Consider the following 22,405-nt stretch of genomic DNA (forward strand, 5'->3'; position numbering starts at 1 on the left):
AAATCAGTATTTTTCTGAAAGAATATATACTGAAACAACCAACAATATTCCACCAACTTCTTTTTCTTAAAATTCCTTTTAGTAGTCTATAGACCAAACATGATTGCCACTCAATGCCTCTCTGGCAAAACACAGTACCCAAAAGAAGAGAGAGAGAACAAGGGGGAATGCCCTGCCACAGCGGCAGGGTCGGACGGGGGGGGGGGGATGGGGGGTGAGAGGGATGCTAGGACCCGTGGTGGGGGAGGATGGGCACTGGTGGAGGGATGGATACTTGATCATTGTATAACTGAAACCCAAGCACAAAAATTTATAAGTCTATAAATGTACCTCATGGTGTTTCACTAATAAAAAAAATGATTAAATAAAAAAAAGTGGCCTCAGAGCTCTGCCTAGCACCATGTACAAAAGTAAGATCAAAATGGATTAAAGACCTCAACATCAGACCAGAATCCATAAGCTATATTGAAGACAAAGTTTGAAAAAAAATAAAATAAAATGTCATCGCACTGTCACTGTCACTGTCCTCCAGTTGTTCAACGATTTGCTCAAGTGGGCCCAGTAACATCTCCATTTTGAGACTTGTTGTTACTGTGTTTGGCATATCGAATACGTCATGGGTAGCTTATCAGGCTTTGCCATGCGGGTGAGATACTCTTGGTAGCTCTCCGAGAGGGACAGAGAAACTGAACCCGGGTCGGTCGGGTTGGCCACGTGCAAGGCAAATGCCCTACTGTTGTGCTATCGTCCCATAGAAATATTTTTTAATGAAAATTATAGTTGTAAAATCTGTATAACTAAAAATCAATTTAAAATTCAATATAGTATGAACAAATAGTAAACTACCAGTCACATGGAGCTGACTACGCTCTTGAAAATTTCTATCATAGACTTTTACTACAATACCTACTTCTAAATATAAGCTTCAAACATAATTTGTTATTAAACTAAAGTAATTTATATCTTAAATTACTGTAGTCATTTTGATATACTGCAATATTATTGTTTTATTTATCTAGCATTCAGAATCTAAGTTGACTCTCATTTATCAAAAAATGACATGCCAGTAGAATTTTCATTTTCTAGTATTAGCACTTAATATCTTAAAGTTTATTTTTAGCTTTACTTATGAATTATGATTTTGTGAAGAATAGAATAGCTAACACTTGACAGTACTTTTTAATATAAAATGGTATGTAAAGTCCTTTCAAATTCTACCTCTACGCTATCAATATTCGTCATTAGAAAATCCTAAGACTTGGAATATTTCAATTCATGCTATAGAGAGTTGGTTTTGACTTACGAAGAGAAAGGAAAGTTTGTAATATAATATCAGACTATCTTAAACATAAACACCTCATCCTAGAACAACCTAGTCTCAAGGTGATGCAGTGCCACCTATCGGTGGACACAATGCTATTCTCTTTAGCAAAGTTTTAGAATGGGAAATTTCACATCTACTCAAAAGGATAAAGAGCAGTATAATGAAATCCCACGGTATCCTCCAATTCCAATTATTATCAACTCATGATCAACCCCTTTTCCCTATACTCCCATTACTCAGGCTCTACTTATCAATTTTAAAACAAACCACAGGTATCACCGTTAAAAGAATCCACACAAATTCATCAATGTTGCTTTCCTTTGGGAATCATGTTCAAGGAAGCAAACATTAATGTATGCACATTGATTGGTAAGAATGAGGGCTTCGGGAGAGCTCAGTGGGACAGCATTTACCTTACAGGCATGAGGTTTCAAGTTTGATCCCTTGAATCATGTGACATATGAAGTGAGATCTTGGAGGCACTGTTTGAGATCACTGATGTCACTAGAAAGTGTGTGATATTCTTTGCAATTGCAAACAAGTATGTACAAGCACTACAACTGATGTGCACAACCCCTACTCATCACAATAACAGAAGTTATAGGGGTACGGGAAATATAAAAAAATTCTCTCTCTTCACCAGGCACATGAATTTAGTAGTGTTTTTTTTTCTTTTTTCTGGGCTGGAGCGATAGCACAGAGGTAGGGCGTTTGCCTTGCACGCAGCCAACATGGCCGACCCGAGTTCGATTCCTCTGCCCCTCTCGGAGAGCCCGGCAAGCTACCGAGAGTATCTCGCCCGCACGGCAGAGCCTGGCAAGCTCCCCGTGACGTATTCGATATGCCAGACACAGTAACAACAAAGTCTCCAATGGAGACGTTACTGGGCCCGCTTGAGCAAATCGATGAACAACGGGAGGACAGTGACAGTGACAGTGACTTTTTCAAAAGAAGAATGGGAAAGAGGTAGAGAAAAAATGGAGGGGGAGGAAAAGAGAAGGAAGATTTCATCTGAGTATTAAGAAATCAGTATTTTACACAGTCTATCTACTCATTATTCAAAAACACAATCTCCCAATTTCCGCATATATTAAATAAGGTTATGCTATTAGAGTAATTATAAAAACCTTTTCCAACTAAAAAATTCTGATACTGACTTCATGTTTTAAGTAAATTTAAGCACACGGGAAGGGCTACTCATGAGAAAATTGTGTATTTTATTTAAAAACCCTGTAGCACTGTCATGAGAAAATTGTGTATTTTATTTTAAAACCCTGTAGCACTGTCCTCCCGTTGTTCATCGATTTGCTCGAGCAGGCACCAGTAACATCTCACAACCAATTGTGAGACTTGTTACTATTTTTGGCATATTGGCCTGTTGTTACTGTTTTCGGCATGTCGAATACACCATGGGGAGCTTGCCAGGCTCTGCTGTGCAGGCGGGAAACTCTTGGTAGCTTGCTGGGTTCTCCGAGAGGGATGGAGGAATGAAACCCAGGTCGGCAACGTGCAAGGCAAACGCCCTACCTGCTGTGCTATTGCTCCAGCCCAGTCATTTTTTTTAAATGAGATTTTAAAACCCTATAAAATAAAATTTAAACAAGCCATCTTTTGTGGGGTGGGCCACACTTGGCCAGTGCTCAGGATTTACTCCTCTCTCTGTGAAGGGAACTTCTGAAATGTTAGGGGAATACATGCAGTGCTTGGTATTAAATCTGGGTTAGCTGTGTGCAATGGAAGTACCTAACACACTGAACTATCTCTCCAGCACTCCCAAATAAAATTAAAATAAAAAACAAACATGACACAAAAAATCTATGTATACCATTTGCAATTTTACCTATACTACATGCCAATTTAAAATGATGACTTCAATTCCTTTTGTGAATTTTATATGTATTCAATTTCTAGCTACAGTTATTTCTCTTGACATCTTTTAAAAATAACAGATAAGTCTTGGTTTTAGGATCCTCATATATCTCTTATTTAAGGGACGCTGAGGTTGCTTTAACAACTAAACACTCAGATTAATCTAGAACATCCTATAGCAAATACCAAAGGATACTTCGAGAACTAAAGAGAAACAAGTTTTAAGTTATACTAAAGTAATATTTCCTGGAAAAACCTATAGAGTTCAATGTTCAATTACTGACACCAGCTGAACAACCAAAACCCATTCTCAAGAAAAATATATTCAATATTCACTCTTTAACCTCATTTATTTAAAATATGCATTTATGAACACTAGCTAACTCTTAGTGCCATCACTTGGGGAAGCTGATGCAGAAAGAATATGATCACAAAAATATATTCAGATAATCCTTCAACTTCATCAGGGCCAAGTTTAAAAATACTATGCAGTTTTATTTTTTTCACTGTTGTTCATCTGGGTCAGAAATTCTCAAACTTATTCATCCATCCTACCAACCCATTTTCAGAGAATAGAAAGTATCCAGTGCTTCCTAATACATCCAAGGCTACTCTGAACTTCCTGGGCCCTACCAGCATCCTCCCAGACAGGGGGTGTTTGCTATTAGTTATGCGGGGTGCTGCTGACAAAGTTCAATATAAAAGGTCTTTTCAAATTAATAAATAAATCTATTAAAAGTCTATTATAATCATTTTGAGATGCATCTGGGGATAGAGGCTAGCTTATTTCCATATCTATTTATGGGGAAATGTTTTATTCCTCCTGTCACCTAATAGTTGGATAAAATGGAGACCCTGTGTATGTGTATAAATTGATCAATTCTAAGTATCAGTAGCATAAGAACTTAAAAATTAGAATTAGTTTTATTTTTCAACTTTTCATTCAATCTATCCACAATTTAGTAAGAAGTGGTTAAGTTTGCATCAGGAAAACAAGTTTGCATCTGTAAAACAATTCCCTAAACATAAGGCTCTTAATAATTATTCTCCAAAATATGCATACTAGTGAATTTATTTCCCGGTTTCATATCTGTGATGTGATGTTTTGTTTCTTTTAAATCAGTTCTTATACAATGACAAATGCGAACCCTTAAATGTACAAAGAAAGGAAAGAAATCCTACACTCTCCCGACTTACTTTCTGTCAGTTGCATTTAATCAAACAATTCTGGAAGTACTCGCAGGCATTTCATTGTACTGTACATTCCCCCAGAGCAGGGAGGGCCTTCCTCTGAGACCTGCAGAAATTTCAATTTCCCAGGAACCACAGATGAAGGGTCCATATACTATCAGTCTTTCTTTTATCATTTCTGTTGTCACTTGCTTTGGTCACAATTTTTTCATACTGTCCCCCAGGAACCATTCCTACAAAATATATATAATTTAACTGGAACCAAACCAAAACCAACCTATCAATGAGTATGTACCTAAAAGTCAAACTGTACTTGATGACCCCCAAACATTAAACAGACTGCATCTTGTCCTTATACCAATGTGTACTTGGGACTACTCATGCTGCTCATCAAGCACTTTGGTAACAGCGCTGTCACTGCATGAATAAAGCTACTCACACTGTGCTGGCTCTCAATCTCTTCGTGCTTCTGCTGTAGGGCCTGGGAGGCCCGAATGGAGTCTCCAATCCCCCACTGGGCTCGTAGTTGTTCTGATCCAGGCCCTTCAAGCCAGTTTACAACCTACAGATGAAAGTTAACATAAAATCATAAAATGATCAAAAGATTTTCAAATTTTGATCAGAATGGGTTCCCCCTCCCCAACTACCCCCAGCTCCTGAAGTTGTTTAAATTCTTTAAATTCTATAATGTGGGCAGTACGTGTTTCTTTTTGAACTATGGAACTATCATATGATAACTTCTTTAAAACCTAGGTTTGGATGAATGTACTGAGAAGCACCTTAGGCTCTTAGATATCTGATCTACTGCTAGGTTAAAAAGCATTCTGAATGCTCCGATAAGTGAGGACGAAAATGTATGTGGAATAAGAAAATTGGGTTTTGAATTAAAAACTTGCTTAAGGTAACATAATCCATTATTGAAAAACTAGGACCCAAAGTCACATGTCCTGATTCAATCTAATGTTCTTCCTAAAGCACTGATAACATTAAGTAGATTCACTGCAAATCATAAAATCAAATACTAATTTCTCACTCTAAAAACTGTAGAGTGAAGGGACCTGAGGATCAATACATGCGCGCGCGCGCGCACGCACACACGCACACACACACACACACACACACACACACACACACACACACACACATCCATCAGCAGCCCCACAGGTGCTGGTGTACTCAGAATGACGTAATGTGGCACAATTTACCAGGTCAATAACATGTGGCAATTTTCTTTTGCCAAGTCTCTGCAGCAACCCAATGGTTCTGATATAAGAATACGTGAACTACGTGGGGCAGACAGAGGAGAAGCTCTGGCCTCAAAATTTCACATCCACAGGAGCTGTGCTCATTATTCTAGTCACTGAACTCAGGGATACACAAAGCATGCCTCCCATCATGTATTTCTAATTCTACCAATCCAGATACAGAATGTTGGCAAGTAACACAGTTACATTCCAATTTTATCAGGCTTTCTGGGAGAAAAGCACTAGATTAGATAGTGAAGATTAATTCTCAGACAGAACCAGAAATGGTTTTGTGTGAACCTGTTTTTATTCATAAATGTATGCTCCAAAACTACAGACAGTAATTTAAACTAAAAAAAAATTCAATCTGTATTTGTTAATAAATCAGAATAAAATTCAACAACACATGCATGTAGGTTTTAGTCTAAATTTAAAATCAGGACAATTGCCAAGAAGAGCCTAAGTGTCTATGAGGCTTAACACTATAGACCTTTATGCAACAGTGCATTTTTGTTACCAAGACTAAAATACATCATTAAAAAATCCAACAGTACATCAAATCTTTAATTGTATAAAAGTATATCATAGAGAAAATTAGGTATATTTCCTTAATTTTTCACAAGTATAGTAGGTTTTTTTTTATGTTATTCCAGACTTAAGAGCTGCTAATTCTTATAAAAAAGAGAAATTTCTGTCCTGTGTTTTTCACTTAACAAACTAGAATACTAAAATGATTTTCTATGTGGCTACAAATGTTATTAATTCCCAATGACTGCAAATCTCTTTTTAAAAAATGTCTTCCTTCCCCTCTATCAGGCCAACTGATCAACACTTACTAAGGGCTAATTAAGTCATGTACCATATCAAATAACTATTATATGTGTTTTGTTTTGAAGACTGATTTACTATTAGAATGATTCCAATCACTAGCAATTCTAAGTAATCTTATGCTGAACATATGCATATATATTCATATACCTATCAGTTAATAGCATTTTTCCTCTGATTTTTTTCTAATGAAAAACTTTCTAATAGAGACCTTCTTGGGCACAGTGATATAATGTTAGTAAATGTTTGTGTATATATATATATATTATAAAACTGCTCTCTAAAATAGTTTGTTATATTTGAAACATCTAAGTAATGGAACTTTTAAGTGTAGAATAACCTTTGTAAGATATGCAAGCAGATTATTACTTTTAAAATAATTCTGCCAGTTGAAAGAAACAGAAATACCTCCATGTATGTAAGTGCATATATTATTGCACATGTGTACATACATATGCATATATATTATTTTTGTGTTTATTTGGGGCCACACCTGGCTGTAATCAGGGCTTATTTCTTGCTCTGTGTTTAGGGTTACTCACTGCAGCACTCGAGGGAGCATATGTGGTGCTTTATTTCTTGGAGTATTCCTTTTATCTAGTCCCTCCTTACAAAGTTTGTCTCACACCTACCATTTATGCCAAGATGCCTAACTTTCTTAAAGAAATTCTTGAACTGTTCTGTTCTTTTTTCAAGAATAGGGTCCACACCCAGACACTGAAGTGAGTGGGTGAGCCAGGACCTGTCATAGCAATGCTGACTCAGAAGTACAGGAATGCTGACTCAGAAGTGCAGGCCTGAGGGTTCAGGTGCAGTTTCAGGTTCAGTGCCTGGGCTTGGTACAGCTCAAGGGTGATGGAATACCCAGACTGCACCTATCAAATCTAAGGCAGTAGGGAAGGGGTGGGGGGTGGGGATCAAACTCAGGACTTGCTCTACAATTTGGACAATTTACCTGGCCCTATTCAATATTTTCTAAAACTAGAATAAAAAATCAAGTTTTAAAGGACCTTATGAAAACATTCTGAAACGATTTCCCATTTATATTTTTGAGGGTACCCAATGGCTTCACATTACTATATATTATGATATAAATACAAAAACATATAAAAAGTCATTTAAGTATTTTAAACAATGTGATTATTTTACTTGAAATATCTAAGTCCTAAAAGTGTGAAAATACACACACACACACACACACACACACACAAATACACATACTTTGTTATTGTTGTTATTTTGTTTTTGGGCCACCAAGCAATGCTCAGGGGTTACTCCTGGGTCTGCACTCAGGAATTACTCCTGGTGGTGCTCAGGGGACCATATGGGATACTGGAGATCAAATCCAGGCTGGCAGTATGCAAGCACCTTATCCACTTTAATATTGCTCTGGCCCTAGTATATATTTTAAACCCAAGATGACATCATCTAGCACTGTAGCACTGTCGTCCCCATTGTTCATCAATTTTCTTGAGTGGGCACCAGTAATGTCTCCATTCTGAGACTTGTTACTGTTTTGGCATATCAAATATGTCATCGGTAACTTGCCAGGCTTTACCGTGTGGGCAGAATACTCTCGGTCGCTTGCCAGGCTCTCCGAGAGGGGTGGAGGAATCAAACTCAGGTTGGCCACGTGCAAGGCAAATACCCTACATGCTATGCTATCTCTCTGGCCCAACATAATTTATAAACATTTAAGTATTTTGTTTGGGCATACTATGAAAACCAAAGAAGCAGAGTAATAAAAAACAAAACCAGAAAAAAATCATTAGCATGAAGCTTTCAAAAAGTCAAAAATTAAAAAAATGAATTTTCAATTAAGCAAAGCTATCTCACTGATGAGATATCATTACATAGTCAGTGAATATATATTCTTAATGTTAGCTGAAAGTAATTTTCCTTAGTATGCAACATCAGAACTGTAGATACAGTAAATGCATGCTATTTCTAATAAAAATGATGCAAATTGAGGTTGATGCCCCAATAAACAAGTCTATTTGAATGCATTAATGATGGTGGCTTGCCAAGCTGAGTAATAAAACTTAATTTTAATCAGGACATCTCATAGTCAATCTGAATATTAACGTACTGTGCCCAATCCATATCAATGTGACTCCTCAAAGGGTTACATTTATTTGCAAAGTACAGCCTTCATGTTGTGCTCTTACAATCTGTCATGACAAATATTTGCCAAAACTTAAGTGTTATATTTGCTCGAGTGGGCCCAGTAACGTCTCCATTGGAGACTTTGTTGTTACTGTGTCTGGCATATCGAATACTCTTGGTAGCTTGCCGGGCTCTCCGAGAGGGGTGGAGGAATCGAACTCGGGTCGGCCATGTTGGCTGCGTGCAAGGCAAACGCCCTACCCGCTGTGCTATGACTATGCATCATTTGTTTCTAGGCTGGTATCTAAGGAATGAATGAGAGAATACCTGGAAGTATCTGAGGCCACATCAGGCAGAGGGGCATGTTAAACAAAGGGGATGTCAGCTTATAACCAGAAAAAGAAGATGGAGAAATAGGGGCCACTGCCTTCTACAGCTGTGCAATTATACCTCTCAGAGGCTCCATCTTTGGTTCCTTTCTATAATGGGAAAAAACGCACCTGGATGATTCTAGAAATAACACTTGCTGTGCAGGCAGTAATTACATTAAATACTAAGAATAATGATGAAATTTTTCAGTGAAGAAGGATCATTTTCTCCCCAGTGGAGAAGGTTCATTTCCTCCCCAGAAGCATGTAAAATTCTAAGTTTTGTTTGTTTTTGGGTCACGCCTGGTGGTGCTCAGGGTTTACTCCGGACCTAACTCAGGAATCACTCCTGGCGGTGCTCAGGGGACCATAAAGGATGCCGGGGATCCAACCCTGGTCATCTGAGTAGAAGGCAAGCATCCTACCTGGTATACTATTGTACCAGTGTTAGTACTAAGCCAGGACATTAGGACTAGCCTCTGGACGCTGCCCTGCAAGCAGGAAGCAGAACTAATATGCCCCATTTTGAGTAAGTGGGCAAGTTAAACCTGTGAGTCCAGATGATCTGGAGAAGTACAGCATACTCTTTATGCCCACCTGGTCATACATTATCTTGGCAGTACAAGGCAGCAGTTTCCCCCTCTCTTACACATCCTTAACTGCTTTAAACCTTAGGTATCAGTATGAGCCTTCTCTTTGCCCTATGTGTAATCAACAAAAAAGAAAGTGAGGGACATAATTTGTAGAGCCTACGTGTCCACTCCTAATCCTCCTCTGATGTTTTAATCATTACAACATAGCTTTGATAACATAGCTTTGGCAAGACAATGTATACCCTGATGTTCTTTTGACAAATGCTCATCCTATATCTATTAATACTCTTGTTAGTGATTCCTTCTCTGTGATGAAGTCATTAGGATGTAACTGATTAAAAAATAGAATAAAAGGAGGTCTCTGACAGTTGCTCTTCACCTTGAGTCAGATCAACACCTTGGCCCTCCATGCTCTCTACATTCCTCTCGTGTGTCTTGTCTCTGCACCTCCGACCAAAAGAATATTCATGCAACACACCAGCCCCCAAATTTTAATTTTAAATGTAGCAAAAATAGCATGGAAAACCTAGACTAATCCTATGAAGTCTCATGCTACCAACTGAACTGTGAATACTTTTCTTATGTTTTATCAATTACAGATATTGATTTCTCCTATATAATATTTTATTATTTTAAACTATTTTTTGTTTGGGGACCACACCTGGTAGTTCTCATGGTTTACTCCTGGCTCTACTCAGGCTTCACTCCTGGAAATGTTTGGGGACCATATCTGGTGCCAGGGATGAAATCAGGATCACATACAAGGTTTCATGTTATATAGTCACATATAATGCTAGTATGTTAACTTCTATCCTCTCTGTTTTTTATTATTCTTGTTGTTGGTGGTGGTGGTAGTTTTTGGGCCACACCCAGTGATCTTAAGCCAAGCTCACACCCTCGTTCTTCCCTCAAGAATTACTCCTGGCAGGGTTTGAGGGACCATCTAGGATGCTGAGGATCAAATTTGGGTTGGCTACAAGCAAGGCAAATGCCCCAACCCCTCTACTATCTCTCTGTACTATCTTATTTTTTTTAAATTATTATCATTAAGGTAACATGGTTGCAATAGAGTTAATGTTTATAATTTTGATGTACAAAGTCATTCCACCTCCACTACCCAAAGTCTATTGTAGGATAACACTGTTTTGTCCTTCCTCAGGTAGCTTAGGTTTATCGGGTCACACCCATGCCAGTGCTCCTGAGTCACTCTCATTCTTTTGTTTATTTGTAACTACTTCTCTATGCTCTCTTCCCCAAACAGTTAATCAACTTATTCCCCTAATCAGATTCTGTTAATTTGTAAGGTCAGATCTTTCTAAGACACTGAACTTGTATAATAAGTTAATATTGCTTTTCTCCTCTCATGTCTTTTGAATTGTTTACCTTAAGGCAATATCCTTTTGTATAAACACAAGAAGACAATTAGTCTTATGCTTTTGTAACTTGAGATTTAATTGGCTTCTAATATTATTCATTCCCGGGCATCTGCTTTCTCAACTTAAGCCTCAGTTGCCCTCACTTCCTAGCGCCTCCAAAAGCAGGGTCCCGACGTGGGACTGGATGGAACCAGGGCAAGCGGTAAGCTATGTGCTACCCTGGCATAGAGATGGGCCTGGTCAAAGCGCCACAACTCTTAACTATAAGTTAAGAGCTTGATAATGACAAATGCTGTCATAATCCAAAAGTAATGATGAGACTAGGACCCTGCTAGAATAGGAAAGACTAATCTGGCCTGAGCACTGTAGCCTGAGATCAAGATGATCCCAGGAGAGCAATTCTATAAGCTTAATGAATCTCCGACTGTGTCCATACAAAATGATTAATATTATGAATGCTTATATGTTCATTGGACAAGGAGAGGAGAAACACACTCATGGGATTCTGTCCTTGGGTGGGTCATCCTGCTGAAAGAGAATCTGTCCTAGAAGCAGCATCCCCTGAGGGAAATAATTTTACACCTATTGTCTATAACTACACCTGTGTGTAAATCCAGCCCCTCAAGGTTGTGGGGATTTAACTAGACTGTAAGAGTGGGCTTGGGGAGAAGATCAAGTGCGAGGTCATGATCCAGAGTCAGGAAAGAGGGGTCCAGATTGGGGGCCGGGAGAGAAGAAGAGAGAGAGAGAGAGAGAGAGAGAGAGAGAGAGAGAGAGAGAGAGAGAGACAGACAGACAGGAGTGACTGGGAATGAGAATGGAATAAACGGCATCTGATCAATCAACTGGCTTGGCCCTCGTTTCATTCACCATCTGCCCCATGGGCCTGGGCTGCCCTGGCTGGGGGGGGGGGGGGCGGCCCAGGCCCCCCAGACCTGGGTGGCCAGGAGAAGAGCCATCGGGACCACCCCCTGAGTGCCCTCAGAGTATTTTTTTAAAGGATAAGCCACTAAAAAAATTCTACTTTTATAAGTTAAAGTATATGGTAGACTTTATTATATTCACATTAAAACAACAACATCTTTTATGCTCCAACTCCTTCTTCCCTTTCAAGTATTCCTCCCTAAGACAGTCTCATGCTCCCAGCAGACACCAGCACACGAAAGCCTGCAGACCATTTACTTTGTTGTTGTTGTTGCTATTTTTCTTCTTAAATATTTCCTGTGTGGTTTGTCTTCTCAGTCACTGTCCACTGGACTCTGAGAAGGTGTAAGAAAGCGTAGATGCAATCTCAAGGCCAGAATGCTGACACTGTGGAAAGGGACTGTACATCGTGGGGCAGAACCCAGACTTTCTCCAACCATTTGGGCAGTGTTATGGGAGAGTTATTTGCCAGGGTGTTCATACTGAAGTGCTTGATTATGCCCTGCCATTTACCTTTGTAAGTAAAGTTTTATTATGGTGCAGTCAGGCACATTTGCTTATATACTGTCTATGCACTACAATGGCCAAGTTAAACAGATAACTGCAAAAAAAGGTAAGATTCCAAAGTCATAAGAAAGTTTGCAAACAATTAAATTAGACTACTATGCTAGAGACTGGTTCAGTGGAAATGAACATAAAAATTACTCCTAAGTGTTAGGTTCTATCAACAGACCTTCCAAAAGAGATCTCATTATCCCTAGTCTAACTGGTTAAGGAAAAGGGGGAGAGGAACATGAAGAAAGAAAACTCCATGTATAAAAGTACTGGTGGGTGAAGTAAATAAATGGAGGAGTTGAGATCAGATTGGGCTCTCTGCTTACAGTCTGTCTCAAAGGCCAAAATCTTTGCAGAGTTAACTTCTCCTTCTCCTTCAACAGAATTTAGGATTTCATGATGCTATTGTTTCTTCCTCCTCAAAATGCTAGTTCTCTTTTAGAACCTACAAGAGGTCCTAGTGAAATCTTAGACATCCTTGAAAGACAGTGCAATCGCTACATCCTCTACTGTAGATCACTTATGTCTAAGAAGAACATTTGCTTAAAATTTTTAAAAAAAGTCTTTAGTCTCACCTTTGTAACACAGCACTTTCCCAAACTCTTAGATTTACAAAAGTGAAATCAAATAAATCAGGTCTACCTATCTGCTGTACAGAAGGTGCTTGCCTTGTAGGCAACTGGTCCTGGTTGATTCCCAGCATCACCTGTGGTCCTGAGTCCTGCCAGGAATCATCCCTGGGCACAGAACCAGGAATAAGCCCTAAGCATTGCTAGGTGGAGCCCCAAAATGGAAGTGTGGGAAGGAGGGAAGCTCATCAACAAAAATTCCCGAACAAAAGAAACTTGATCAGTGGACAAGGAAGGGAGAGCTTGGAAAGGAAGTCTTGGTGCTATGCAAAAAAAGTGCTGGGAGCTAGTGAGATAGTACTGGGATTAAGAAAACTGCCTTGCATGTGGCCCACTGTTCTATTTTCAGAACTTGCATATGGTCCCTGTGAACCCTGAGCACAGAGCCAGAGTAAGCTCTGAGTACCACCAGGTATAACCTCCAAACCTCTCAAAGAACGAAAAGTAAGCACAATATCTTCTAGATAATGAGAACTTAATAAATAATTATTAGTGGATGAATGAAACTAGATTAACATGCTAGAACATTTTTAGGGGTTTTTTTTTTTGCTTTTATTTTTTCTTAATTTCTGTGCTGGAGATAGAACCCAGGGACTCACATAGGCAAGTGCTCTACTGCTGAGCCACATCCCCTTAATTGGCATTTTTCTAAGTAAAATACTTACATATTTCTTGGAAACCCATAAAATAATCTACCAGAAATAGCTGACTAGTGTTAATATTCAGTATCTCAGTATAAAAATACTACTTAAAGAAGGGTGTTGTGGGGGCTGGAGCAAAATTATAGTTGTTAGGGTGCTTGCCTTGCAAGCGTCAGAGTGGCAGACTCAGATTCAACCCCCAGGTTTTCCCTGAGCTCTGCCAGGAGTGAGTCCTAGGCCAGGGATAAGCCCTGAGCACTCCTGGGTATGGTTCCCACCAAAGAGGTGTACTTTTCTTACAAAAACAAATTTAAAAGACATTCATAAACATCAAAAATGCCTAATTAATAAGCACTGAACATACTGAACAGTTTTTTTCAGCATCACAAAATAATGAGATGCAATATTATAATTATATATATCTTACATAGAAAAACTCTCCAAAAGGGTGAAATTAACAAAAAATAACCAACAAGTTCTTATAAATTAAGGGTAAATGAAAAGATGAATTATTTCTTGTAAGGTAAACTGAGACAACGAATGATGTTCTACCAACTAGGTTTAACTGAGACTCTTTTTGGTAGCATGATTTACAATGTTTTCATTGTACAAATAAAGTCATTTTAATGCAAATTACAATTATAAAAATGAACAATTGAAAATCATTTCATTATTCAACTCAGTATGAACAAGCAGTAGAAAATAACTCATGGAAATTATCTCCAAAACCCTCCTGATAGAGCTTGTTCATCATCCCCTACAAAATCCAGACAGAATTGGAGTATTATTTGATACCTACCTGCATCACCTTCTGTTGAATCTCCTCTAACTGTGTACGCTTACTTCTTTGTCTGCAAACTTCCTGGTAACGGGTATATTGCTCTCGCAGTGAATCTAACAATTTCATAACCTGTGGCTGTGCAAGCAGCTCATCATCCATGGGAGACCACGAGACCCCTCCATCTGACCCATTAAACCGCCGCTGCTGTAATTCGGATAACAATTCATGACCTTTACAAATGAAAGATACTCAGAATTAATATTCATAAAGTAACATATTCCCATTTTTCATTCTAGTTCCTTATTATTATTATTATAATTTGCCATACTCAGCAGTGCTCAGGGATTACTCCTGACTCATGCTCAGGGATCACTCCTCGTGGGCTCAAGGGACCACACCAGGAGCTGGGAATTGACCTGTGTACAAGGCAAACATCATACTTGCAGTACTATCACTCCAGCCCTAGTAGTCAGTCACATTCTGCTTTTCAAAGATAGTCAGATGAAAGAGGCAATATATAGGGCTTAGTAGCATATTTAATAGCTAATTTTTAAATGCAAATTTTAAAATCTTCTTAATTTAATGCCCTAAGGAACTTTCCAAATCTCAAATATAAGAGCTATGATGTGACTTAGCAACAGAGAGAAGGCTCGCTGTATGTGTGAGGCTCTAGGTTCAAGTTTCAGCGCAAGAGAGATACAAAAATCAACCCCCCCCAAAAGATATGAAAAATAACATGGAATTAAAATTTAAATCTAGAGCAGCATTTTTTTTACTAATAATCTACTTTATCTTCTCATTTCATTCTTGTGAATTTAAATAAGATTCATATTAAAAAGGGAAAAGAAATAGAAAAAAAATCAACACAATGAAGTTATTCAGGATTTATTTCCTTAGTCTTCATTACTTTTACAATAAGAACACCTATTTTAAAGATTTATGTAAAGCCTTCATATCTATTCAAGAAGTCATTAAGATCAGAATAAATTCTCTTTTCCTTTATTTCTCCTTCCCCCTTCTTTTTCACTTTTACAAATGTTACCTTAATATTCTCCTATGAAATCACTACCACAGAAAAGCAGAACCACATCATGATAACAAAGAACATAGTTTGAAACTAAACTGTCTTAGTTCAAGTCCCAATGTCAGCATTCAACCACGAATAACCTGAGTTAGTTACTTATCCATTTTATGCTTCAATTTCCTATTTATACATTTGAGGCACCAGAACTAGGATATAGCTCAAATAGCTGAGCACTTGCCTTGCAATTCTGTGGCCCTGGGTTTCAAGTCTTGCATGAGAAGGTCTCTGAACTGGGCTACAACCCAGCCAGCCTCAGAGAAATGTTCAAAATGTCCCCGACAAATGGACACAAAACAAAAACTTGGAATAACAGGAATAAAAATTCCATTGAGTTGTATGAAGGAAATATGCTACCATATGTAAGTGCTTAGTAGAGTACTGTGTACTGGGTACACAGCTGGATTGGAATTGCGAGCAATTACTAGAAAAACTACAAAAAATAATAAATTAAGGTATTTCACTTAAAAATTTCCAATTTGTTTTGCTAGAAACCACCATTAGAGACATTTGGGCTGGAATATGTTTGCCATATAGAACAGACCTTAGTACGTGCAAGGCCACTGCAATGTGCTGTGTGTCTTTAGTCAGACATGACTGTAAAACAACACTGCTGAGATTTGGCATTTATACTCCTGAGCTATGGTGACAGAACTTAGTACTTTATCTTGAATAAGTTATTTTCCATTTCTAAACCTTACAGCCTCAAGTACAAAATGGAGCAAATAATACTTAAGTACTGCAGAATGTATTAGAATAATAAAAAATGAAAATCACTGTATCACTGTTATCCCGTTGTTCTTCGATTTACTCAAGCGGGCACCAGTAACGTCTCTATTCCTCCCAGCCCTGAGATTTTAGCAGCCTCTTCTTACTCGTCTTTTCCCAACGATTGGAGGCTCTTTCAGAGTCAGGGGAATGAGACCAGTTGTTAATGGTTTTGGTCTATCGAATATACCACAAGGAGCTTGCCAGGCTCTGCCTGAGTGGGCAGGATACTCTTGGTAGCTTGCTGGGCTCTCTGAGAGGCATATATTTGTATAGTTCTCTCTATGATTTGTTGCCTACTGTCTGAACACCATCAAATATGGTGTGGAAATTATGGAAAATGGGTAGAAAGTGTCACAGCTGTGTGGTTCAGAAAGTGGCCTGGAGTGTGGCGGCAGTTGGATAGTGGAGGTCGGCTGCAGGGGCTGGGTCCTTTGGGGTGGGGTGGGCTCTCACCCGCCCCACTCTGGGGTGCCCTGAGTGAAAACAGCCTGGTGTAGAGTCCGGTGGCATGGCTATGGGAGTTTCCTTTTATGCTCCTGTCTGGGAGGAGCAGCAGTGAGTTCTTGAGGGTGGCTGATGAGGAGATTATCTGGTGCTGGCAGGGTGTGGCTTATGGATGTGATCCCTGGGTCACTGGAGACTGGGGGAAGCAGGCAAAGGATCTCTGTTCCCGGGAACCTGTTGAGTCCAGATTCCAAGGTCACAAAGTTTCACATTACCTAGGTTCCATGGAACTTCTTTCATGCATGAGGCTTGGTCAGAGTGTCTGGAAAGAGGCCTGGAGCATGGTGGTGGTTGAGACTCTGCGCCAAGCTGTTTTTACTCTGGGTACCCCAGAGTGGGGCAGGTGAGAGCCCTCCCCGCCCCAAGGGACCCAGCCTTGGCAGCCGAACTCCGCTCCCCAAAATATGAAAATATAGAAAAAAATTAAGGCTAGAACATAATGCGTATTAAATAGTCCTCAAAGCTACCACTGAAATATAATTTTTTATCTCCAATTCATAGATAAGGAAATTATACCAGGTATTTTGAGGGAAAAGCCATTTAAATGTTATAATCTTTCAAAATATACTTTAGTATGACATTAGGCTAGACCAAAAAAAGTTTGAAAACTTTCCCTTAAGTGCCTACTACATAATAACATTGTCAATAATCATTTTATGAACCAATCAATGTATTGATTATGACTATCACTAATAAGCATACTTTTCCATCTTACCTGTCTGAAGAACTGTTTCAGGATCAACTGATGGAAGAAAATTTAAATCCACAGACCTGATAAATATCAAAATAATGTAAGAGCTATATTTCTATTCATATAAAATCATTCACATATATATTAAAAAGACAAGTATAAAAATCCAAAAAATGCTATTCAATCAAGGTAATTTCTCCTAATATTAGCAAGAGCATAAGAGATACTAATAGTAGCCAAAGGAGTATCTATATGATGTGACAAAAACTATCTGGAAAATTCCAGCTCATTATATCTGGAAAAATTCCAGTTCATTAACAATTGCAGAACTATTTCAAATATCTCAAATGAATCCATTTTAGTGTTTTTTTCCCACTGAATATTTTTTTAAAAAGGAAATTGATAATTTGGGACTGTAGCGATAATATGGTGGGTAGGGCATTTCACACGGCTACCTGAGTTCAATCCCAGGCATCCTATTTGATCCCTTGAGCACCACCAGTAATTCCTAAGTGCAGAACCAGGAGTAATTGCTGAGCATCACCAGGTGTGATCACCCCCCAAAAATTAATAACTGTATTAATAACCCAGAAATGAACCTTTGAAAATATGAGCAGCCATCTTTAAACAAGAGTTTGTTATCTATAGCTCTATTTGCAGGTTAAAATATTCTCTCTGATATGTGTGTGTGTGTGTGTGTGTGTGTGTGTGTTTGTGGGTGTGTGTGTATGAGAGAGGGAGAGAGTATACGTGTTTTCCCAAGCAGTTGTACTATACTCTATAATAAATTAGGTTTCTTTGACAATTGGGCTATATGGTCTTCCTTTTCTTGTTTTTAGGGCCACATCCAGCTGTGCCCAGGTCTTCCTCCAGGCTCTGTACTCAGAGGTCACTCCTGTAGGTGCTATTTGGACCATCTGTGGTGGTTGGTACCAACACTGAGCTGGTAGCATACAAGGCAAGTGCCCTACTGGCTTTACTGCAACTCTATGGTCTTTGTTTTCATAAACATATGGAAAACAGGGGGCTGGAGCAATAGGACAGCAGGCAGGGTATTTGCCTTGCACGCAACAGACCTGGCCGATGGGAGTTCGATTCCTCTGCCCCTCTCAGAGAGCCCAGCAAGCTACCGAGAGTACCTCATCCGCACAGCAAAGCCTGGCAAGCTACCCATGATGTATTCAATATGCCAAGCACAGTAACAACAAGTCTCACAATGGAGACGTTACTAGGTCCGCTCGAGCAAATCGATGAACAACAGGACAGTGCTACAGTGCTACATGGAAAACAGGAGGTTAAGGAAAGAAAGAGAAGGTATACAGCAAATCGAAGTTCTAGGACTTTTTTTGCTGTTATCAACAAGTCTTGCTCTATTTCACCTTTGCTAACTTATCTAGGTTTCTAAGTCTCTTGGAGCCAAGCAGCTCCCTAAAGATTGACATAAAGGAAGTGATGAAAACTTTCAAGAAGGACCAGCAAGATGGACAAGGCACTTGCTGAGGTTAGATCCTTGAAAACACATATATTGTCCTTCCATCATCCCCACAACCACACCTTGAGTGATCTCATGGCACAGAAGCAGGATTAAGCTCTGAACACCACTGAGTATGACCACCCCACACCATCTCTTGAAAAAAAACTGCGAGAGTTGTTTTTTATCTGTAGTTTAAGGAGACAAAGCAACAATACTTGAGTTTCTTGGGGATGAATTCATATACAGAATATATTATTGATATTTCCTAGAGTTATGTTAACCAGAATTTCCTAATATGTTTCATAAAAAATTTCTAGACATTACTTTTAAGAAGAAAAATGGGGGGTTTCACTGGCAGGTAAATATAGGAAATTCTAAGGAAAGTTCTATGAAACTTAACAGGATTCTTTCTCAGAACATGTAATCTATAAATCTTCACCATGAAGATGAGTAATGGAATAATGAACATTACACTCTAAGATCATGAACTCAGTTCCTGCAGGCATATTCTTACGATGTCTTTCCTGAGGAACAAGAGTTTCAGAAACATCAAGCATACCCTTTTTTGGGGGGGACTATTCAGAATGCACTAGGTTCAACTAATTTTCGTTGTTACTCAGGTGACATTTTTCAATTCCATAGCTTATGTGTGTGTGATACCTACATGCCTTATTTACATTATGCAATTTATTTACACTTGTCGATTTTATGTATCTTTAGGATAATTTTCTCTTAAATGGTTGTTGTAACAAGATTTAGTCACATCAATGAACTTTGTACTCTATTTTATTTATTTTTTCTTTTGGGGGGACCATACCTGGCGATACACAGGGGTTACTCCTGGCTCTGCACTTAGAAATCACTCCTGGTGGTGCTCAGGGGACCATATGGAATGCCTAGAACCCAGGTCAGCCACATGTAAGACAAAAGCCCTGCTATACTATGTCTCCAGACTCTGTATGTGCCTCTTTCCTTATTATCTAAGTTAACTGATATGTGGCAATACTTGGACCACTGAATAAAAAGATACATTTTTATCTAAGTTCCATTTTATTTTTAAGACTGGATTCAAAAGACAGATAAGGCTGAATGCTGATTCTTTTTAAACATCCTAATGAAAATTACTCTATTATGACTCTTGCTATTGAGAAGCCAGAAAGGGTTAATGTGCTTCCTTAAAGTGATTTTTACCTGGAAACAAAGAGAACTGGCATACAAACAGAAAAATAAAACCCCTAATATTATAAAATTCAACAGAAATCTATTAGAATAACTCTAGGGAGTTTAGATATAATACTAATAAACAATTACTACATTTAGTGCTAGGAAACACTAAATTCACCAAGTTGAACTCAAGTATCACATATTTTACTTGGAGGAATCCTAGAAGCTAAATGGTTAACTTTTAATGTATTTTTAGAATTTTGTAATTTTATTTTACGCCATCACCTTTACTATATTCTTTATAAGCAAAGCAGAAGTCTAAAAAAGTAGAAAATTAACAACAGATCTCAGCAGTCTAGCCCTAAAAGAACAAAGCTCTGAGCTTGATACCTAGCAATGTACACGAAAATGTTAATTACATTTTTAAAATAAAAAAGTAGGCAATTGTTTCATTTTAAAGATGTCAATGCAAATGAGTATTTTGCAGTGTAAAAAAGCAATTATTAAGGTAAATATTTTATAAAGAGATTATGTTTCAAATTATAAACAAAGTAAATTCTCCCTAATTAAAAATAATCAACCTTTGTACTTCATTTGTTTGTCTTGTTCTTAGAAACCTACCTTTCTTTCTCTTGTTGATTTCCCTTATCGCTTCCATTGTTTATCATAGCAAGTTCATCTAATAATGATGTGGATTCCTTTGTAAATTTCTCAAAAACCTGCAATGTAAATATGAATGTAATACGAATTATTACAAATTTTATGATGCATATAAGTGTTTGAGATTTAAACTAATAGAAACATCAAACATGATTTCCTTTCCCTGTTATTTAGAAATAATAAATAAAATGTTACTGTGCTTGGCATATCAATGACACCATGGGTAGCTTGCTAGGCTTTGCCGTGTGGGCGAGGTACTCTCGGTAGCTTGCTGGGCTCTCCGAGAGGGGCGGAGGAATCGAACTCCCAATGGCCAGGTTGGCTGTGTGCAAGCCAAATACCTACCTGTTGTGTGTAATAGCTCATTAAATCCAAATCAAATCCAAAAGTAAGTCACTGAATATAATTCAACCACCAGAACATAGCAAAACTGGTCCTAAAACAATAGCTTTGGTGGATTTAAAAAAATACCCTTTTACTAATGTACATTAAACAATTATTTTTATTCCAGTTCAAATATTTTTATTCTTGCACTTCTTTGAGAAACATCAACATTGATAATTTTTAACTACCTTGTTAATTTTTAACTACATTAATCATTTTTAACTACCTTAACATACCTTCATGATATTCTAACTACCAATCCACCTGCTTACATGTAAGGGTGTAAGCATGTAGTATAAACATAAACAGATATTTAAACATATTGAAATTAATTCTAAAATGGGATTTGAAAAAACATAAACATAAATAACAAGGTAGATGCTCATTAGTTGGTCACCATTGCTCAAAAATATGATAGACAAAGAATTGGGTATACATTCTCAAGTAATCATACTTCATTATTTAAAATAAAACTAGCATGGACGGATAGTCCTCACTTAACATGTTCATCACATTCTTGAAAACTACAGATAAACGACTTTGTAAGGAAAGAAAAGCTTTAACTTTGGCCAGGGATTATAGGATTTTTTTTCTCTTTTTTTTTTCCTTATCCATGTTATAACAAAACAATACTGAACAAAATGACATTACAGAGGACCTTCTTTCTCACTAAACCGAGTTAATTAAACTGTAGCTCAATTAAACTCCATACTGACCATGGTTACAGCTTAAGAGCACAATCCTTAGTTTCACCCCCAGACACTCAAGCTGCTGTCTCTGCACCCCGCCCCTCCCCAGGGCTCTGTCAGCTCTAGCCCTAATGGCCAGAGTGGTCCTGGTATACGGGCGGCTTTTGAGAATCTAATTCTTAGACCAGTATCCCTTTGGCTCACTATTGCTGGCAGTGGTTTTGTCCCCAGCCTCAGTCCTTTCCCTCCACTGCTGGATGTGGCTCCTTGTGGAAAAAACAAACAGTCTTATGATAGAGGAGCAGATTTCAAAAGTCAGGCCTGACAAAGGTGATATATTTTCAGAAGTGAAAACCTCAATCTACCAAACTGCTCCTCAACTCAAGTTAAGGTTCAAATTCCTCTATGAAAATCATATATCAACTGGATTATCTCTCTCAAGAAACTATGCTACTCTGTTATTTTAACTAAGGGATCTACAACTGCTTTTTTTTTTTTCCCTCGGGGGGGGGGGGGGATTTAGTTTTTGGGCCAGATATGGTAGTGCTCAAGGAAACA

At 38.3% G+C, this 22,405-nt stretch overlaps 1 protein-coding gene across 1 annotated transcript in view; it reads right to left on the reverse strand.

The window, feature by feature from the left end:
• Nucleotides 1–22,405, reverse strand: part of SESTD1 (SEC14 and spectrin domain containing 1) — a 79,329-nt gene that overhangs the window by 16,652 nt on the left and 40,272 nt on the right. The window contains exons 6-9 of the mRNA XM_056110213.1: nucleotides 20,736–20,833; nucleotides 17,501–17,556; nucleotides 14,448–14,659; nucleotides 4,824–4,946 (exon numbers count right to left, since the gene is read on the reverse strand). Coding sequence (XP_055966188.1) covers nucleotides 4,824–4,946; nucleotides 14,448–14,659; nucleotides 17,501–17,556; nucleotides 20,736–20,833 — 489 coding nt within the window. The remainder of the gene's footprint in view (nucleotides 1–4,823; nucleotides 4,947–14,447; nucleotides 14,660–17,500; nucleotides 17,557–20,735; nucleotides 20,834–22,405) is intronic.

Source organism: Sorex fumeus, unplaced genomic scaffold, assembly GCF_029834395.1.
Source record: "Sorex fumeus unplaced genomic scaffold, SorFum_2.1 ptg000009l, whole genome shotgun sequence".
In the NCBI taxonomy this organism is placed as follows: Eukaryota; Metazoa; Chordata; class Mammalia; order Eulipotyphla; family Soricidae; genus Sorex; species Sorex fumeus.